The 22016-nt window shown below is 37.8% G+C and overlaps 1 protein-coding gene across 6 annotated transcripts in view; it reads right to left on the reverse strand.

The window, feature by feature from the left end:
- The window catches only part of PRKAG2 (protein kinase AMP-activated non-catalytic subunit gamma 2), a 216322-nt gene that overhangs the window by 17975 nt on the left and 176331 nt on the right, over positions 1-22016 (reverse strand). For all 6 annotated transcript variants that reach the window (XM_062568789.1, XM_062568790.1, XM_062568791.1 and 3 more), the window contains 3 exons: positions 13561-13670; positions 2100-2181; positions 756-814 (listed from right to left, as the gene is read on the reverse strand). In XM_062568789.1, coding sequence (XP_062424773.1) covers positions 756-814; positions 2100-2181; positions 13561-13670 — 251 coding nt within the window. The remainder of the gene's footprint in view (positions 1-755; positions 815-2099; positions 2182-13560; positions 13671-22016) is intronic.

Raw genomic sequence — 22016 nt, forward strand, 5'->3', positions numbered from 1 at the left:
TGGGAATTTTAAATTACAGTTAACTGAAGGCAAGAGATCTCAAACTGATTGTGCAACTCAGCCATGCAACTAAAATATTCGCACATCTTTAATTAGTTTAACTGTTGATGCTATAGCATCTCCAACAGAGTAACCTTTTAATTCATCTGAACCTCTGTAAATTAACATTCTATTTAACCCTGCCTACTCTTTTCAGAATAACCCCCAATTTCTGCTATAGTTAGGAGCCAAAGATGACTTTATATGTAAACATGTAAACCACTACATAATTAACATATCATCTTTTAACTAAGATGAACTTTTTCACGCAATTTTAAAACTAAAAAGCAGTTTTTTGTTAAAGTTCCCCTTTTATAAAGGGTTCTGATTCTTATGAAACATGCAGCAACCAGGTATTTTCAAACAACCTGGACAGAAACAAATAAACAACAATCAATAACCAAGTATTTTCCTGCATACTTTTTATATTATACTTAATTTTTAGTAAATATTTTAGGTAGGCCCTTCATCCCAAATACATTAGGTATTAATTGTAATGCTAAGTAGAGTCTAGTACCAAAAACAAGGCTATCATTATGCCATCAAACAAACAAACAAAAAAACCCAACAAAAAAAATAAAGAAAAACCAGTATATCTGGGACATATCTAAGCTTCAAGAGACTTAAATATTAATTAATCCTTCAAACAACAGTTCAAAATTTCAGTTTCTGTACTATATGCCAACTAATAAGGTATAGCTTAACATTGCACTTACCATGGGAGACTTATAGTATCTATGCAGTATGTTAATGAAATCTGTAATTGTTAACATCCCTGTAACAAGTGATATATATATAAAAAAAAGAATTACTTCCAGACATTTTCTCTATTTACATTCACCATACATAATTTAATAAACATTACATCTATGTAACATACAGTTATTAGTTCAATACAAATAAATAAATCATTCTAAAGCCATGTATGTTCATTTTCACATTTATATAGTATTTTAGAATAAAATCATATGAGTCTGAATTAATATTCAAAACTACAATCTAGGTGCTTCTCCTTCTCTTTTTCAAACTGACCCAAACAAAACCTTGAATCCAGACTGCATCCACCCCCAAAGGAATGGAAAAGAAAAGAGATTTGGAAATGCATTTAAGGTTTAACCTTGCATTTAATTTTCTTTTTGAACATAACACGTTCCCAATAAGCACTTGCCAAGCAGGCAGAATCTAACACAAGAAGAAAATAAATAGTATGATCCATTTTCTTGATTATCACCTGTTAAAGAACTTGAGTCAATTGCTTCCTCACTCAGTCCACTGTAATCCCCAGTGTGTGTACTGAAATACAACCTTCCTTTTCAGAAATAGTACATCCATAGTATATACATTTTAACCAACACCAAGCTGTTGAGCATAATATTGATAATTAGTTTAGTTACCTGAAAATATTAATCTTTTTTGAGTTTTCAAGTTCTAAAATTGAGAAGATGTAATTGCTCCACTGATTACTACTCTTACATCTAAACTGAAGAAGCTAAGAAATGGGGAAGGGAAAAATTAATTCAGAGGTCAGCTTTAATTGACTAGAATTCAGTTACAGACAGAAACTGAAATTAAATAAGTTAAGGTACACAGTACCTACACAGTACCTGAGATGTACTGTACAAAGTTACTGCCCCCACCCATAGATTTAAAATATTATCAGAAATATTTTATAAAGTATCTACCATTCATTTCCAAGAACCTTAAATCCACATTCCAGGCTACACAAAGTATTCATAATAGTATTTATAACTGTCACTATGACCCTGTTTTTCAGCTGCAACATAGCTCTCATTTTAGAACATTATTATTATGGTAATGTTAGAGAGAGTTGCACGACTTAAAATAAGCAATACACAGCTAATGTTCCCCCCCACACACTCTGGGGAGATAATATCTGTAGTGCTCAACATTAGCTCTAGCATTTTATGAGTAAGGAGTAAAAGAAACTTTTTACCACTACATCTCTGGGATGCTAGACCTTGGCTATCCCTGATCACCTTCTGTAACAGTAAAGCAGCCTGAAAATTCAAATGATCTTGAAAAACGTTAGATCTACTTACCTACAAAACTCTGTTTTTTACTCTCCCATAGTGGAGCTGCTCTAACACCATTTGCCACCAAGGCAAAAAAGGCTTTCTTTACCTGCAAAAAGAACGGACAACCAAACAAATCCTTACTTTTAACCTAGCACACAGAAAAGTTTCCAGAGTTATTAGGAAAAAATAGCATTATCAGGTAGCTAGTATTCAAAAACAAAAATAAACAAAAACTCTTATAACTTGCATAAAATGGATAAAATGCTTAGCAAACCCAAAACTGATTCCGTTTTTATTTTGCTATGTGAATATTCTAAAGTGAAAACTTCTGATGAATGAATAACCTGATGCTCCCTAACCTCAGACTTTTTCCTGTTTGATATTAAACATAAGATTATCCCCCTCCCTTTAACTCATGACATAAACCCAAACAAACAAACTGCAAGGAATGTAAGTCAGAAGTGTCCAATTTAAGCATATGGCTTGAAACTCTGAGATTGAGCAATTCAGTTGATTAACATTCACTCTAGCAACAGTTGCAAGAGAAAAAACAGAAACAATAGAAGTCTCATTTCTTTTCCTATCTCAGCAGCTTTTAAACTCCCGACTTGGACAAATTAATCAGTATAAAGTTATTCATTTTAATATGATTGAAACAAAAGGGCTAACCAATTTTGCCACAGAAGATCTGTAACTAAATTTCTTAGTCTTCAAATTAACCTTCTTCTACTTCTCAACCAGAAGTTAAGGTTATATTGTCATTCTCCAGAAAGTTGCCTGTGAGCATCAGTTCCGTGAAGCATGAAGCAAATCCAGGCTGTTGTGGTCCTCAAAGCCCTGATCCTGATGACATGTGCTTGAGCATGGCTTCTCTCCTGCCCACAAGCCTAAATTGCCTCCATGTGAAAATCACATTAAGAAGTGATGGTTCTTATCTAGGTCTTGTTTTGATTTAGAACGAGAACACAGCTGATGTGTGTATACTCATGGAAACGTTCCAGGTCCAGGTAACATAGAAGTAGCAATTGTGACCACTTGACTCAGTTCAGTAATCTGAATAGATCACAAATACAGAATATTTTTAAATATCTGCTTTTTAAAAATCTGTGTCAAAGGGCTACTCTCCACAAAGGACTTCGGAATAAAGAACATCACCATCAATGGGATCAGTATCCAAAGGGTAGTAGATATCATCAAGGGTAGCCGAACAATAAGTCTGCTGCTGTTCTTTGCAATTACCTTAGAAAAAGTTTGCAAAGCTGCCCACATTAAATCCAGTGTCATGAGACACTTGACAGAATCTCCATTTAAACTTTGCTTAATATTATTAATCGGTTTACATTTCTCAAAGTTTGTAAGACCTCTAGCCTACATCAGAACACATCACCTCTGCCCACACTTCGGCATGCAATAATTCACCTTGAACATTTCAAAGAGCCAGCGATATCACTCCGTACGCGAACTTGAATCTTTAAGACTTGGCTTCTGTAAGCGATCCAAGTCTTGGTCAGATTCTTTTCTCTCTCTCTCTAACCATTAGATGGAAATCTACTCTTCTGACCTCAGCAAGGAACAGCTCTCAAAAGTTGTCTTCTGCCTTTACTGGTGCTTCTGCAATATCATCACTGAATAGGAGTAAAGATCTGCATAACAATCACCTTCCCTAAACCGCAGTGAAACTAAAGAAATCAGGCTGGGAAAAAAAAATATTCAGAACCCACCAATAAGAATGCAATATACATGTGACAGAATATTTCTCTAGAAAATGATTAAATGAGAAGGGTCCCAGGGATACTAAGTCACTTCATTAACAACTGCTCAGAATGAAGTTAGGTAAAATGTAAACATTACCAAATCCAGCACAGGAGCTTACTATTTCAAAAAGAAGACTGAAACAGCAAAGAAACTCTCGAGGTAGACATCAAAATAAAGTATTCCCATATAACAGTATCACATTTGCCATTAATGTAGCAAAAACCAGCAGCAATGAGTTATCTAGAGAGTCAATAAGAGAGAGAAGTGAGTTCACACAGATTAACTCCACCTTAGGCCATGGTAAATAGGTTCTAACTGCTCTTCATTAAAAAAAAAAAAAAAAAAAAAAAAAAAAAAAAAAAAGGAACGTACACTCAAACTACCTGAAATAGGGAGCTTTCAGCCTTGATAACTTTCCACTGGAAAGTTACCACTTTCTGTCACACTTTGTAAGCAAAGGTTAACAGCTGCTGTCAACTTAAGTCCCAAGCCTTTCACAAGAACAAGCTGCTGAAGCTGGGTCAGTACATTAAGGTAACAGCTAATATATTAAAATCAGAGGCCAGTGGCAGGAATTTTCCAAATAGTAAATCACACAGTGCAACTCCGTAATTGATAACTTGGAAAAGAATTATGTCCATGAAAGACCTGGAATGTCAAGTACAAGATTTCAGGCAACTCCCAAAATCACAGTCCTCCTTCTCTTTCTCAGATACAGTAGCAGCAAAAAGAGCACCATCTAACACAAGGTACAGATGGTCAAGATGGCAAAACTGAGGGATGATTTTAGATACAGCAATGCTGCTTCAAGACAGAACTCCAAAGATGTATTAGGCAAGAAACTGAGCTCGTGGAAAATCCTGATGGAGGGGAAAAAAAAAATCTCAAGGGATCAGATCTTGTCCTGGTTATTTCAGATTTCTTCATAAGTGGTTTATCTCCAAGAATCTTTTATTAGGTATCATCTTGCCTGGCTTCAAAAAGGATAGCTTTTGGAAAAACTGAGGGCAGCTGGACAGACTTGGCTACTGAGCTAACTCAGAGTTAAAACTGCTGCAAAAGCCAACAGGTCCAGCTTGGGAACTAAGATAAAAACATTTAAAGTAACAGATCCCTAATATTTAGTAAGGGAATACTTGAACCTATCCTCCTTCGTCATCTTCCTTTATCTCATATTAGGTGACACTCCTGGTGCTCTCATTCAGCTATGCAAGAAGTGTTACATAGTGACCTTTTAAGTACAACAACAAGGCCAGAAGTGCTTAACGTTAATACTTGCTGTCTCTTACTTAAGCCAGATTGTTACAACGCAAACTGTTTCATTATTATTTGCTAAAATTCCTTGCAAGCACAAATATACACACATTCACTCATGCTTCCCTTTAGTTTCTATGGTTTATCAATTTCAGCTGCCCGAAGCACTGCTTGGTGGCCAGCCAAGGCACTGGGCTGTGGCACTGGGCTTCCTCTCCAGTGCGCTTAGATGCTTCAATGATGCTCAGGTAGAATATGGCCACAAGGACCTTTCTTTCAGATTATATAAATATAGCCTGTAGTCTTTGAAAACTTCTACCATGTCCCATCTTTTGACGTCCAACATGTATTGCTCATCCTCAGCTCCATCAACAGCGTTGCTCTTGTGTGAGGCCAATCGCCTGCTGTAGCTCTTTCTCTGATCTTAGTTCAGGGTTGGACTGGCCCAACCTTCACGAAACCACTGTTCCTTAGCCACGTCCCTTAGATTGCTGCTGTTAACACCATGTACAAACATTCTTTACACACAGCACTTTCTTTCCTATTAACTGTATAGTGGGCCTAACAAACATACTGAGCCATTAAGGATAGCATTTGTCTGCCTAAATTTAGAGCTTGCTCTGATGTATATGCCAACCAGGTTCACCTCATCTTCTCTTTATAGCCAACAGGGGGAATTATCATTCATTGAGTGAATGAATGAATCATTATTCATTTCTGCAGCATGACTCACTAGTCCTCGAGTGAGATAAATTTTGTCCCACAAATGTCAGTCTCTTCCCATTGACTGCAAGATGTCTACACTCTAAACATCTATGATCAGTTGAGACTATGTGACTACTTGTAATCCAGCAGTGATACTTATGGTTAGAAGAGTTAAACATTCTCATAAACTGTGGTGTATTAAAAAAAAAAAAAAAAGAAAATAAAAAGGTTCATTGTTTGCTTTATCTGTCTTTCCCAAGAAGTAGCCAATAAAATATTGGGAAGCATATTAAACAGTAGCCTACAATTTCATTTTTTTTCAAATAAAGCTGCAGTTGTCCAAGCCATACATCTTTTTAAGTTAAATGAAATTCTGTAGAGGAGCTAGTTTAAGAACTAAAAAATTGTTTTATAGCACATGTATATCATCCAGTATTTTTATAAATTGCCCTGTCTGTAAAGACTAAAATCTACACACAAGACTAACCAATTATATAAGTGCAAGGACTGCTGTATTCAAATTTATTCTCCAGTTATTTTTCTCTTTAGTCTATGGATTTAGTGGAAGTATTCCTTCCTTGGTATGATTATACCTTCTAATAAAGAGGCTACTTAAGGACTTGGCAATAAAGACTTACACCTAAGGTTAAGATGAAGTAGGTTTTGAAAAGAAGAATTTCCTACTATACTTCTGTCACATCCTCTACTAAAGTAATGAGGAATTAGACCCGCTATTAACCTAAAGGCTATGTTTGTTTTCACATCTTAAAAACCTCAACTCGCAACTACACGAGAAGTTCCTCTAGCTCACGCTGAATTTTGGAAAGCTTAGATGAAACCAGATTAAAATTCATTTTTACTTTCCATTCGCTGGGCATGGAAAGTGAACACTCCAGATAGATATACTACGGGGTATAGAGCACTTCATAAAATTCAGGAGCTGATGGAGCCATACCCTTCATCAAACCCAAGCAAAACCCCAGAAGAGAGAGATAAGCACCATCTTAAGTCTACGTTACAGTATGCATTCTGCATTTCTCCCCAGAGAGCAGACCCTTTATGTCCCCCACCACCACCAAAGGGACCCAGTCCGAGTGAAAACACCAAACTGAGGCTTTATTCATTCTGACAGTCTATGTTGACATGCTCGCACTGAAGTTGACACTCAAGGAGTCTCCTTCTTCCTTTAATGCCACAGATGTGCTGATTTCATAAACAGCTTTTCTACGTAGCTGCTGCTCCAAGCTTACAGTTATCTCTGCTATTCCCCCATCTCAATGAGGGACTCTGCTGATGCTGAGATAAGCCTCACAGCCAGAGCCATTGGGATCAACTGCATTGGAAAGGGTAGAGAAGTTCTTTCAGACTGAGATTTTGCCAAGCAAACAAAAAAGAAAAAAAAAGGGTGAGGAAACACGTTACTCTCATCCCAGTACAAACTTTACCTACTCACTGTGTAAAAACAGAAATTTCTGACTAATTGGTATAAAGGACCTCACAGTATCTTCCCCAAAGATCCAAGAATGAATGCTTCCTATTGGTTTTAGGAGCTTAATTCCTGCAGCTCTCATGTTTATTGTACACCAGACAAACAGGAGCAGCTTGAGGGCCAGGGGGAAGTCTTCCAATATTATACTGCTGATTCTGGCCTGATCTAAATAAAGGCAGCTTGTATGTGGCCTGCTCAAACTGTCTAGCCCACATGCCAGTAGAAGCCAAATTATATTATTCTTTTACGATTCTGTGGGATGGGCAAGCAAAGGGGTGTGAACACTCCTCAGAAACGCAGACAGTATATTAGTTCATATTTAGCAAGTTTTAAGGGGAAAAAGCTCAAAGCCAATTAAGGAACAGACAGTCAATCCTTTCATAAAGCTGTGAGAACTCTGTTGCAATGGCAGACTCATAGTCTGCTGTGTGTTCCTGGAAGGAAAAGATTCTGGCGTATTCTTCCTGGAAACCTGGTCTATCTCATTACCTTGGAGGGAGGCAACACCCCAGTCAAGAATGACCTGGAGGGAACAAGAATAATAAATCCAATTACTGAACAGATTCAGCACAGGGAGGAGGAATACAAATCCTCTTCCACTTTTCTAACATGGAATCCACTGCACACTCTGCAGAAACTACATTCACTTCCAGCTCGCTAAACACCCATAAAAAAGTTTCTAGACAATTATACCAAATATTTTTCTAGTTATCTGGCAGAAAAATAAGTATTTTAGCTCTTACTAATGTCTAACAGCTACCGGCAAACGCCATTTTCAGTGATGGTAACATCTGGTCCATTACCGGCTAGATCATTTAATTGAACAGAAAGTCTAAATTAGCTAACCTTCGCGTCATTTAACTGTCCAAGAGTTCTTCAACACATACAGGGAGAGAATCTTCAGGATTCTGAAAGCTTGTTTTGATGACAGTTTCTATATAAACATGATTTTTATTAGTTTCTAAAGTATTGAACAAATACTTTAAAAATAGCTTCCAGATCACCTTGAGCAAAAGCCATGTATGTGTTAGTATTAAAGCACAGATTCACTTTTAATAGGTGAGAATGTTATGTAGTCAGAATAGAAGGCCCGGGAGAGCTTTTCACACCACAGGGGCTTCTAAGAACTTCACAATATCCAGCAACTGCATTTGCTTTCTACCATCCTTGTAACTACAGATTGCTGCTTGATACACAGCAGGGAAGTCCCTTTTACAGATTGCTCTGGACTACAAAACAGACTATTTAATCCTTCTCACCTTTACATGGACTGAGCAACGAACAAAATAAATTAAATAACAAATGTGTTTGAAGGTCAGACCCCCCCCCAAAAAACAAAAAAAATCTGGTCTTAAATAAGCTTATAGTGCCAAATTTCAGAAACTGCTATAACCTAGGTTAAGTCAGCTGTTTAAAAAAAAAATAATTGGAATTTGGAATGGGGGATAAATGCATTGCTCTGTAGTAAAGAAAGCATTACAAGTCAGCAGCTCATCCAGTAACAAGGAAAATAACATGAAGTTACATCAGGGAAAGAGGTTAGTGCTACTAAAGATAAATAATTTGACTGATGAAGCAGGAACAAAGTTCTACATGTTGTTGGCATGTGAATCCAGCTAATATAGAAATTATTCAAATTCCTATTTTCCTTTCAAAGTATTAATCAGTTTCAAAAGACAGGAAAAGGTCAGATTCTTGGTTTCAACTCGTAACAGGTATATATAACGAAATTTACAACAAAGAGAAAGCAAAGGCAAATCTGGGTGTCGCTTTATTTCCCCAGAACACTGCCAAATTAATCGCATTAATACTTGTAGAGTAATTAGATAGTATGCTCAAAACACAAGAAGGTAACAAATAAATCTGCATCCAGCTCGGAGTTTTCCTAGCGTCTAATAAAGATGATCCAGTCCCATATACCAAATATTCAGAATGAAGAACAGTAAGTGAACATTGTTTCATTGACTGCAGAGCGGCCCTTCAAGGGAGAACCCTCCTAACCCACTCAAAGGATCTGCAAAGTGTTTGTTCTCCTACTATTCCCATCTTGGGAGACGAGCAAGAAATGAAACAGACAGTTTATTCTTTGTGAGCTGCAATACACTGTTGCAACTTGCCTAGTTTCCCCACCATCCATAGAACCAAATTGCCAAACTTTACAGGACAGCTCATAACATCTAATTGTCTCTTGACTCCAATCCCTCATGCTCAGGTCACACTTTTAAAGTTTCCTTAGTGTGTATTAAACAAAGATAGCACCTTCTCTGGGAAAAGCAAAACCCTGGTGCTTGTCACATATAAGGAGTATTCATGGCAGGGGAGAGAACCACAGCACTGCACAAGAGTTCAGTATTTATCAGGCCCATTACTGATGCGTAATTGAAGAGCAAGAGATATACCACTGCCTTCACAATGGCATAACACAGGTGCCAGATGCACAGGTGTATTCTCAACATATAAATCTAGACTGGTGTGCTAGCACTAGGAAGTGAGGTGTTTGGTAGCTGCTGGAATCAAGAGGCCATAGGATGTTCTGACTGACAAATAAGCAGTACTGAGGAGACTGTTGACCCATTCCAGCTACCACTGCTGCTACTTAAGATCTCCTTTCTGTTTGCAGTGTAATGTCACCTTACGATCTTCTCTCTTGTTCAGGGTTAAAATAAAATTCCTTACAAATCTTCACATTAAATTCCTCCAAGAAACTGGGACTAAATATTTGCTTTCAAGAATTGATACTGCTTTAGTAGTATGACTCAGATCCCGTTACATAAAAGAACATTTTCAGCCTTCTTATAGTTAACAATATTTTCAGAAGACCTTCCATAATATCTCAAATAATTTTGAAGATAGAAACGGGCTTGATGTTTGTTGTGATTTCTGACCAGTAGAGGGAGGCAGGATACTGCAGACAAATCCAAATCCAAAGAGTCTTTCAAAGGACTGCATTAAAACACAGTGGAGCTCCAATTTTTCTCTTCTTCCATCAACTGCTACTAGCTTACACTAAGGGACGCAAAAAATAAGCCCTCACCACACACTTTGTTTTGAATCTTGAACTATTAAAACTTGAATTCAGTTAGAAATAAAGTATCTGAAGAACTGTATCAAGATGTTAAGGCACTTTAAAAATTAGGAGAAATACTAATTTGAGTACGAGTGAAACAGATTCAGGAATGACACCAAACCCAAACCCATGCAGAACCCACTTACTTAAAAAGGGTTCATAGACACTGAACGCTCCATAAGACTATGTACTACAGTATCCAAACAGGAACAAATATGCGGTCCCAAAGCACTGAAAAATAAGTTGTTTATATACTAAAAATTGTAACACGAACACTAAGTTTTTGTTTGACTGCCCTTATGATGTCTTTCTCCTCCATCCCTTTGTTTTCAAAAAGCAACAAAAAACCTCTTCAATTTTTAAATTTCAGACATTCATAGGTGCATCAGCTTTACAATCAGAATGAAGAAGATCAATGTGCTGAAGATACCATAGCTCGAACTTTAATACAAGGCAACAGGTAAAGAACAGCACAGGAAAATACTGACAGAGAAGTATTTAGAAGATCTGCTAGCAGTGTACCCAAGGATCAGTGTTCAGATCAACTGGCTTAAAGTTTTCTTAAATAATATATAGTTTACTAGTTTTGTGAAACTGTTGCAGCAGAGCTGGAAGACAGTGCCAATGCTGCAAGAACATTATTATTTTACAAGAAAAGTTATGACTTCATAAATTAGAGAATGATGAAACTGGGATGAAATTTTATGGTATAAAGCACAAAAGTATGCAGTTTGGAAGAAGAGTTGTTTACCAATAATTTAAGTTCAAAATATAGTTCACTTATGCCATGTATCAGAGTAGGAATGAATAACTACAGACCGCCTCTCTACCACTCCCCTCCTCCACTTAAAAATACCTGAAGAAGCAAGCTGAGATTATGCTCCCATGAATACAGCCAAAGCATCCCCCTCACCCCACCTTTGCTCTTCTCCACTTATAATCCAAGACCCTCATTAGAGATCCCAAACAAGACGTGGATTTGGGTGGGGTATTGGTGAAAGGTTTATCATCAGAGTAACCTGTTTTCCTTTATGGTGATGACTAACAAATTTCACTCAGTTGCACTCTGCTTTACCAAGCATTATCCCACATTGGCTCAGCAACTGGAGATGAATTTCCAGCTTCGTGGTATGAACAGTGTTATCTCAACACAGCTACAGTAAAGAAAGTTAGTATCAATCTAGCATGACTTTATCATCTGATAACTATTCATCAACAGACCTGGGGAATCCAAAAGGAATGGGTGATCTGCTCCAGGGGGCCTAAGATTAATTGGTTCAAGAAGCAAAGAGGAAGACTTGTCTTTCCAACTGCAACAGTGACCAAGATCAAGCCGTTGCCCCAGGTGATTACTGACAGCTCAGGACTCAACTAATTGTGGGTCATGCCAACAGCAAGCTACAGATACCAACTCCCAAAAGATTACCTCATAGTGCAAGAATAAATATCCCCTAGAATGAAAAAAGGAAGCTAAGTCTTTTTAAAGAACTGAGAGGCTGTCAATTAACATTTCCACCCCAAACTTGACTTTTCAGGTCAAAGGATCTGGATTCTTTAGTTCAGAATTAACAGTCATTCTCTCTTTTGGGCAGAAGAAAGGAAAAGCTGTAGAACCATTTCCCTCCAAGATGGTTAAAGAAAGTCAACAGGATTAACCTCCCACAGAATAAAGCTCCTAAGAGACAGACAGAGAAGTCTCTGAAAAGGAATGTAGCAAAAGAACGGGGTGAAGAATTCACTATGTCTAAATGTAACAGATGTTCTTCGCTGATAGTTTAGATTGCTTGGATAATCACTGAGTCCATGCAAACGGTTGAGTGCAAGAACAGATGCAGCTGAAAGATTATCAAAACAGTCAAGAGGTGGAAGAGGCATGGAAAATTGATACTGTGAATATTTAAACTCTGTGGAATTGATGCCTGTGAACTTCTGAGCTCTCCCATCTCTAACCACAGATCAGATGTATTTTCACTACAAAATCCAACACCCAATAAAGAACCATTGGGAAGAAAAGGAAGAAAAAAGTGACCACTAAAATGATTCCAAGTATTTAAGATCCTTTTCTGGATAAAGGAGGAAAGGGTCACAACTGTCTCATGTTATATAAACTGTTATGTCCAGTGATGCCCTTCTGGCTACCAGATCAGTTAGCAACAGGAAGCCTTTCGGCACATGGGCGGATTCTTATCCAGAGCCTTATCTAAATTTTAATATAATTCTAGTACTAAGTATAAACAGACATATTGCTCAACTAATTAAGTATCTGTTCTTGCTTACATCAAAAGTTCCTGCCTCTTCAGGTAATGGTCCTCAAGAAGGATGAGTGAATCTCCAGCATAAGTGACTATAAATTGACTAGGACACACGCAATGCTGCCATATTACTTTTGTTGCATAATGTAGGTTTTGTATTTTTGAGATTGTTGTATGGATAATCCAATATTGTAAAGAATTATGTGATAAACAGGATGGTTCTGGGAACACTTTGAGACTAGATATCTATTACGCGACTGTCTCTTGACTGTGGATCTAACTGAGCAGTACATTCCAAGTCAATATTACTTCACTGGGCTTTGTCAAGTCAAAATTGAAGCACTTTTAAACAAAAGAAACCTCCCACTAATTTCAAAATTTAGGAAATAGACAAAGAAAGCCACAACATTCTACCACAACTCTACTCTGCTTCTATAGCAAGTGCTTTCCTTTGGCAAATAAATTTTTCACACAGAGCCAAGAGTCTAGCAGATGATGATTAAAAGCAAAATGAGAATCTGAAAACAAAGATTCCCAGGAGAACTTAGCTTGCAGAATTAAGCCATCCATTCTAGTCCCATATTATCTTACCAATATAATAAGAGTAGGCTGAAAGTGTCTGGATACTTCATAACTATGACAGAGGTCTTTACATAAATGTAGGTGAGTAAGATTTGATAGCCAAGAAGAAGGCAATATAATTCTGCGCTCATTTGAAAAGCTTTTTAGTTAGTGATTTCAACTACAATATAAATTATATCTTCCCTTCCTATTGAGCAAAGAAATTTTCCCCTATTTCCTCCTCTAACAGGCCATGAAAGATACAGTTGAAACAGTAGGGTTTCTGGAGTCAAAGCACAAGAGAACTTCAAGAGATCAGACTTCATTTAACACTCGGGAAACACACACATCAGAAGAAAAACAAGTGAACTGAAAAAAAAAGACTGTAAGGAGAATACTCACTTGTAACGTAGTGTCGAAAACAACAAGCTTAGAGCTTGTTGGAACAATGTCGTAACACTTGTGTGACCTCATGAATCGCACATAAATGTCACTTTCCGATTCTTCAAGTGCTGTAAGTAAAAACATCATGTTTCTTTGAGATTATTTTAATTAAACAATGTAAAAAGCATGCCAAATCAACTACACACCATTGCAGAAGGACATCCTTACAGTGAAACTCAGATTCACACTTTCAGTTCATAGTTCTGAGTTTTGCATCTCAGATGCATCTTTCCTTTCAAATTACATAGTATAAAGATGAAAGGACTTTAGTACTGAGCTTTATATTTTTAAAAAATCCCCTCTTTTCTTCAATGGCAAACTATTGAATAGGCTCATATATATATACACCATATTTCTCTGTTATCGTTTCTGTTCAGTCTACTTTTCACTTGATAATTTTGTATTTTCTTAAGAGGCAGCAGACAAGTTTGGCAGGTTATGCAATCAGTACTATCCTATTCAAGCTACTTAACACACATCACAAATCCCAGACTTAGTGATTTATGGAAGAAGGATCCACTTGGGCCATTTAAAACAGTGGCAAGGATCAAACATCCAATGCAGTCTATGCTAGTTTAAGTTGCATTTTGCAGAGTTTAAATGCAGATGCATCTAGTTTTCTAATCATCTCAGGTACTTCGTTTACTTTTAAAAAGCCTCTTTCCCACTTAAACAAAGCAGCATGACAGTTCCACAGAAATATAGAAGGTAAAAAGAGTCCAACTGGGGAGAAGCAGGAGAGAAAAAAAAAATGTTGGAGTTACATGGCTATAAAGATCAGGACCAAAAGTGAAAACAATAGGAGTTAAGAAAAAAAGACATTAGGAAACAACATGAGCAAAATGACACAGAAAGCACAGAAAATAGGCAAGCAGACTTGAACAAGCCTGGTAAGAAGCAACCTTGACGAGGTGATACCAAAGGGGAACTGGAACTTACTTGGCAAGAGCATATTAGAAGAAGCAGTTTAAAAAAGGCAGTCTGGACACAGAACCTCTTATACAACACTGTAACGTAGTAAAAGCTTATCATTCTCTAACTCCTGCAATAGCTCAAATGGCTAGTGTCTGTACAGAATGAACTTAACTACCATGTGATACCATAAGTTATATGGGGGGGGTGTTGTTTTGCTTTTAAATGCAAGAACTAGAGGGAAGAAGAAAGCTAAACATTAAAAACAACATTATGAGAATATCTGGATGACAATGCAAAAAAGCTGACCATTAGGAAGTTAAAGTTGCCTCCACAACCATAAACACAGTCCCTCTGCACCATATCAGAGTCCTTATTTACTTTAATCTCTCTTCCTCCCTACGGACAATACATAGTGAGAACCAGGCTTGAACTGGTAAGCCAAACCTCCAGTAAGTAAGACTGGTTACTAACATAATCAGTAACCATGGGAGAGATGTTGCATTGTCATGTTTTTTCCAGAACCACGGGAACTACAGTCAGTCCCACAGAACGGCATGAAACTATCTTTTCTTCCAGCTTCAGTCCTCTGCCTCTTTCCTTACATATTTTCCTATTTCTGCAATGAGAGAAACAGTGACCCAACCATCCTGAATCATTTGCAGGGCAAGTCTGTTCTCCACACCAACAGAAACAGAGGTTCCATGAAACTTTCATCATGTATATACAAATTATCACAAATGTATGTGCCCAGGGAAAAGACCGTTCCAATTCTGAATCTGTGTTTCCTATTGTTCCCATAGCCATAACAGTGCTGTTTTATATACAATTAAGTATACTGCAGGTAGAAGCAAGTGTTGGAAGACATCAAGCAGCAGACAAAAACAACTGTTTTGTAGTTTAACTGAAAAAAAATATTTTTACACTCTTAGCACAATACATCATCATTCTGTTCAGTTTTACTAAATTATTAACAATTATGCAAGTTGTAATACATTACAATAGCAAATGCAGTAATCGGCAGGCAGGACGTGTTCTCCACTTTATTTAGGTAATGCTGTCAATGGCAGTACAGCGAACACATGCCTACAGACCCTTCTCTCACTCACCACACATTCCCACCACCAAATACGTACCTTCAACTGAACCTCAACAACTCTCACCCTCTTAAGGGCACCTGAATTAGTCCCACACACTATCTCACTCTACATTCACTGTTTTCCCAACCTGGAAATCAGAATTGGTCATATCCCTTTACGCACTGCAGCTCTGCAGATGGACACTGGAAAGTTACAACGGGAAATACTGAGAGGCATGAGATAAACATCCACGAGCACTGTGTTTAACACCCATGTAACAGCTATGAAACTAAACAGGATCTGAACAAGGATCCAATTGTCCAGCTGGAACTGAGGTTTATTTATACAGAAGATCCTTATACTTCAAACATGTGTAATGCACTGATTTATTAGCTAGCAACTAAATATGTAAAACATAAGCAATGCTAATCTCCCTCATATGTTTTAAATGGCTTTCAAATGTCTGCTGGGAAGGATATTTGAGACCTTCTACACACCTTTAACTACTTGGCACTACTAGACACAGATGCCTTAATCCCATTCTTTGTACAGATATTCTATGCATTGTCAGTCCATATAACTGCTCGAAGGAGAAAAATCTCTCGAGAAGACGACTTTCAGTATACCTCCAAGGTACACTCACGCTTCACCTTTCCCGCATAGCACTACTGGGCAGGGCAGTGAACTCTACAGTTCCTCTCACCTTCACAAGAGGACAAACTTACTGCTTTTGGTTATATCCAACCACGACTGCACTGCAAACAGAAGCATCCTAAGGTAGGTCAGGGAAATTATATTTGATTTGTATTTTATTATCTATTTATTATCTAGCTCTAGTTTTATTTGTTTTTACTATAACTTCCCACCCTCCTTGGCAGTTTTCTATAAGCTTATAGCTTTTCAGCTCTGCATCACTGATCAAAGCTTCATTACAGCAAATCTCTTTATGCAGAGAAACTAATCTGTAATACAGACTTCTTTACATAAAAACCAGCAATTATTCTAGAGCTCTACATGCTAGAACCTTAAGGTAAGTTAAGGAAGAAAACCAAGAAAGTTACCTCAAAATTCCTTCTTAGCAGTTGTCATCACTCTTGAACTTTATGAGTTATACTTCTTTCTGCTCTGTGGTTCTATAAGGCCAGGAAGAAAAAGCTGCATCCAACAGCAAGGTCCTGTCTCACTCACGTGTAAGATCTGTTTCAAACTAAGGTCAGTGAACCTAACTCTCTTGGTTCAATACCCAGAGTGTTCCCAGCCCACAAAATGGGCTTGAGAGGCTCCCAGTAAGTGCTAGCCAAGCCTGTCACAACAGAAGACTACTATATTAGAACATCTAGATAAAGATGCCACCAGTGGTTCAAAAACCTTTTGCTTAAGCCTCAGAAGTTTGATGGCAATTTCTGTGCTACTTTGAAAGCCAGCTTCAGAAGATTATCTTGCCTCAGTTGAGATAAATGTTCAACCAGAGCGTTGCTTTTTCTGTGAACTAGAAATGCAAATGAGATCACAGGAAAATGTGGCTCTAAGTTCCCCGCTATGTTGGCTCTGGGATAAACTTCTTGCCCAACCACTTCCAAAAAATAGTGGGAAGTGGTGCAAGTTGAGTAAAAGTCCATCCTCCTTGGTTGCCTCTGTGGCTATAATGCATAAACAGTCTTGTTCTGAACTTACACAGATGAAGCAAGCTGAGACACATCTGTTGTAAGGTATTATATAGCTACTGTTTTCATGAGCAAAACAGATTACCTGGGGATCTGTTACAGGGGCTTCTCAAATTCACTAGAAGCAATTCAGCTGAGCCTGAAGTATCTATTTTGTGGAAGGTTAAGACCATTACTACTACAACAAGCTCCTGATGTTTGGAGCTAGAAAATAAAAATCTTAGCTTCTTGCAAAGCAAGCTTGTCTACCTTCAGTGGATTGCCCTTCCTTAAAGGCTTGCTGGTGAAGTTTCTTCAAGCAAGCATTAAGGTTTGCTGCAAATAATCCTGTGACTAAATAAGCAGAATTCTCATCTAAATCACATACATTAGTTCACAAGAATTACTCTGGAGCAGTTAACCTGCAAATTCCTATTGCAATCAGTTCTGCATGCTGGGAAAGTTCACTTAAAGCATGGAGCTTCATCCTAGTACCTCTATGAATCTTGTCCTCTGTTCTAGAACACGATCTGGATGCTAGTTGGCTCATAGATAAAGAGATTTGCAGCAGGAAGCATCTGAATCTAGAGCAAGGATATGGGGGAGGAGAAGAGTACACCAATAAATAGCTGAGTAGATATTTCCATATGGATTTTCACTCAAAGCATATTTCTTGAAGATTCATCTGAAACTTACTTTGCAAGTGCATGTTTTCCCCCACTCACAGGTGAGGCTGAAGAACTCCAGATCCCCAGTGCTTTCTGCCGCAATTTTTGACAGAAAGAGCACAAAGACAAGTCACCAGAAAGTGACTTGTGGCAGTCACTGCAGAAGGGGACTGCAGAAGGTTCAAGTATCAGAAGTTGAGAATCCCCCTCTTATGGCATCTTTTGTAGGGTAAGGTTTCTCTCCAGCTACCTGATTTTATTTATTTCTACAGATAGAGATACTTCAAAGACTTCAAGACCTAATTGTTTAGGGAGTAGAGAAAGGGGAAAACAAATCAGCCACACTCATGGACGCCAAATGACTCTTACTGCCTTCTTCTCCCCGACTTTCCTCTGCAAAATCAGACATGCTTTAACTTTTCATTTCTGGGAAATATTACTTAGAAAAGTCACAGCTCTTTTTCTACAGCATAAGTAGTCAGCAATACTAAAGTAGAGACTAGGAGAAGTACAATATCTGTTTAAAGAGTTATAGTGGAACTGGTGTCCGAATACTCCCCATAAAGGCACAGAAAGCTTCAGTGGCATCATTGAAATGAAACCACTCCTCAGATCTGCAGAACAGCAATCTACAATTCCAACTTTCCCTCCTAGAATTTCAAGGCCTTCCAAGAACAAGACAAAACAGAAAACAAACAAAAAAAGCCTGTATCTGAAAACCACAGACTGTCTTTCTGTGCTGTATTCATATAGGGCCAGTCCAACAACAATTCTGGTCCACAAGTGATTCCTAGTTTCAATAGCAATACAAAATAACAACCTTTTCTGTTGTATTTTGTATTTTAAATTTATAGATATATTATGCTCTTTGTCTTTCTGAACTGGTATCCAGTAGCATTTCAAGATTAGTCTGTGCTTCCAGGAGCGTTGGAAAAAGAGACTTTGTGTTCCCACAGACCATTTCCCCTCCTCTGATTTAAGAGTTAATTTAACCACAGACTACAATCATGTCACTGCAGCTGCACAACACTCTCTATAGCACTCCTGCTCCTCATGATTAGATTGAGAGCTGGTAGCTTTAGTAATTCTCTGAACATCTGAAGAACACAAAAAAATTCTTCTTACAGACCTGACGGACTGTTTACATAAATAACATTTCTGAGTTTACTATCAAATTGACTGTCAAATTTGAAAAACACTTAAAGCTTGTAGCAGTACATCAAAACCATACTCAGTTAACTATCCAGCTAGATGAACAACTGAGAGGAAGATAGAAACCACGTATATAGACATTAAAATGCTTTTTCCAATGATTTTGTCAGAATTAGTCTGGGAAACTGTAAAAATTTAAAAGGCTTCGAGCTCCCTTACAGCAACAGGACCTAAGCAACAAGACCAACACTAGACTCTTCAACTTGATTATCACTAGCGCAACTATCTCCATTTGGCCAGTTCAACTGCTAGATTTAAAAAAGAGGTAAAAAACCCCCACATTTTACATGGTATTCACATATACTAAATAATCTATTTACTAGTAAATACATTTTCTTTTCAGTTACTGCCCACATATGCATCTGCAATTTAGGTTATTCCAAGTCATACTCACAAAAAATCAAAATTTCAGATAATATGTTCAATGTTGTATTTCGCAGGCTACAGAATTGACATTTTTCAGTTCGAGACACAGGAGTTTTTCATCCCAGTATTTACTACAGAACTGATCCAACAACAATACATTAGGAAAGATTTATTGGTATAATTATGCTGACAAACTTTACTAAAAATACTGACAAAAACACTATGCTATTATCATTCATATCATTTAATCAATTAGGAAGTCTTTTGTTAACATACAAATAATAACAAAACGAACTTAGAAAACTATATATCTTCACAGTAAAGACAGCACTTTGAGAGCTGTTAAGTGACAGCTACAGCTAGATGCACAATTTTTCACATCCCTACCAGCACTCCTTTGCCAAAGACAGGACGACTCTACCTTTTCACAGGCCGTGTTGAAAGCTGCAGTTTCACAGCAGCACAAGCAGCAGCACAGCATAGTAGCAGCAGCTACTGTGCCCCTTCCACTGGCCATATGTCCCACTCCCTCCCCCACGCTGGTTCTAGATTTACAAAGAACTGTTTGACAAGCTGGCAGAAAAAGCTGAATTTGTCCAAAATTTTGTTTTTTGTTAGTGCCAGCTTTAGGGCTATTAGGCTCCCATATTTAGCCCTATGGCAAGCAGATTAGCCTGCAGTGCAAGGGAAGGGCAGGAATATACAGCACAGGGGACACCACCCTTGCTCTGGCAGCTAGCCATTAGATCAGTGTAGCTCCATCAAACTGTACCAGAAGACTGCAGAGTGACTAATCAAATAAACAAGACAGCATGAGTTACCTTTCCCTATCACTATTGATAGCCCTTTGCAGAATATACAATAAGTTAAAGATATGGCCTTAACCCTGCTAGCTCTTGTTCTGCCTGAATTTTTATCCGAGAATTGTTCCCAAAGCTGGCTGTAACAGAATGAACCGACTGGATGAGTTCCTTAATAGCCTTGATAGTATCTCTGGTAACTTCCACAAAGCAGGAGATAGTAGCTCTAATGTAAACCACTAAATCCAATAGGTGTAAAAAGATGCACAGAATGGATGTAGTTAACCAACTCACAAGAGCAGCAATGGCGCTAAGTAGCAAGAATCACAAGCTATTCCTCAGAGGACAAAGTGTCTCTACAGGTGACCAACAACCAACAGAAAGTCATTTCCAAGTGCAACAGAGGCACCTGAATGAGAAAGTGGGAAATGTCAATTAAGAGACAAGGTCTGTCCTGACATTTGCTGTGCCTTATGACCCCACGCTGCTTACCTAGATGGGCCATAAGGTAAAGAAGGTAACAGTATTCTAAGAGCAACATTCAAGGAATCAAGGGTACAGGCAGGCCTTTATCAACATTCAAAGCTGAAGTATAGCCAGGAACAAATACTGAAATGGACAGCCTTGGATTCAACTAATAACAGCTTAATTTCAACCAACCTTCTATGAAGAAGCACAACTAATTTGCTAGCAAAATGAGGATTTTTAAAGGTTTGAAGGATACACTGACAAACTAAACTTTACACGTCATACCCAGTAAAAAGCATGGGAACTAAGGGACTGGAAGAAATGACCAGGTAACTGCAATTTTGTCACAGAATACCACAGTGTGAGGAAATGACTTTTCAGTCTGCTAAGCTATCCAAGAGGCAAGAGCATAGAAAACAGTGGACAAGAAACAAGATTCTAAAAGTATAATCAGTGTCATACTTGGTAGGAAAGGAATAAAGCCATAATTTAAGCTTGGCAAGCTTAAAAAGGAGAAAAGGAAAGAGAAAAAGAAGCAGTGTTATGCTGTATCATTTGATTTCTATTTAATCAAGAGGAAGTGTTTTACTGGAGGGGGGAGAAGGGAGTAAGCACTCAGAATAAGGCCTGGTAGCAAAAAAACATGGAAAAGGCAGAAGATAGTTACAAAGATGCCTACTGTATCTGGCAGGAGATAGATCATCAAGTTTTCAGAACATGCCAGGAACAGCTTTGCTGCAAACATGGTAACAAATGCTAGCAAATTACTGTTTCTCATTTTACGGGGGAGGGGGGGAATGGTTTAAAGTCTAATACATAGAAAGTAATAGGTGTTAACTGTTCCATAAGATTAAAAGGATTTTAAATGCAAGGAACCAATACAGAGGGCATAATGACAAAGATGAGAATTCTTTTCTTTATAAAAGAAAAAGAACTTTAAAATAACCTGGCAGACCACACACTAAACATCCACAGTAGCATTATTCATGCAGCCACAGGCTATACAATATGGAAGTTGCAGATCGAACATTTCCCACTCCTGATCTAAAGGAATGCATGAGCTGGCAGCTAAAGAAAGATCATATTAAGTTAACAAACATAAGATACTGTGATACAAAGAAATGATGGGAAGCATATTTGGAGATCAGTATCAGAAGCTTCTTCAGTGATCCAAGATGAATCCAATTATATGTTACAACACGAATACATGACTTGTGATAGGAAGAAGAGGATTTAAAGAAAAAAAAAAAAAGGAATGAGCACAGA

This window comes from Rhea pennata, chromosome 2, assembly GCF_028389875.1.
Source record: "Rhea pennata isolate bPtePen1 chromosome 2, bPtePen1.pri, whole genome shotgun sequence".
Lineage (NCBI taxonomy): Eukaryota > Metazoa > Chordata > Aves > Rheiformes > Rheidae > Rhea > Rhea pennata.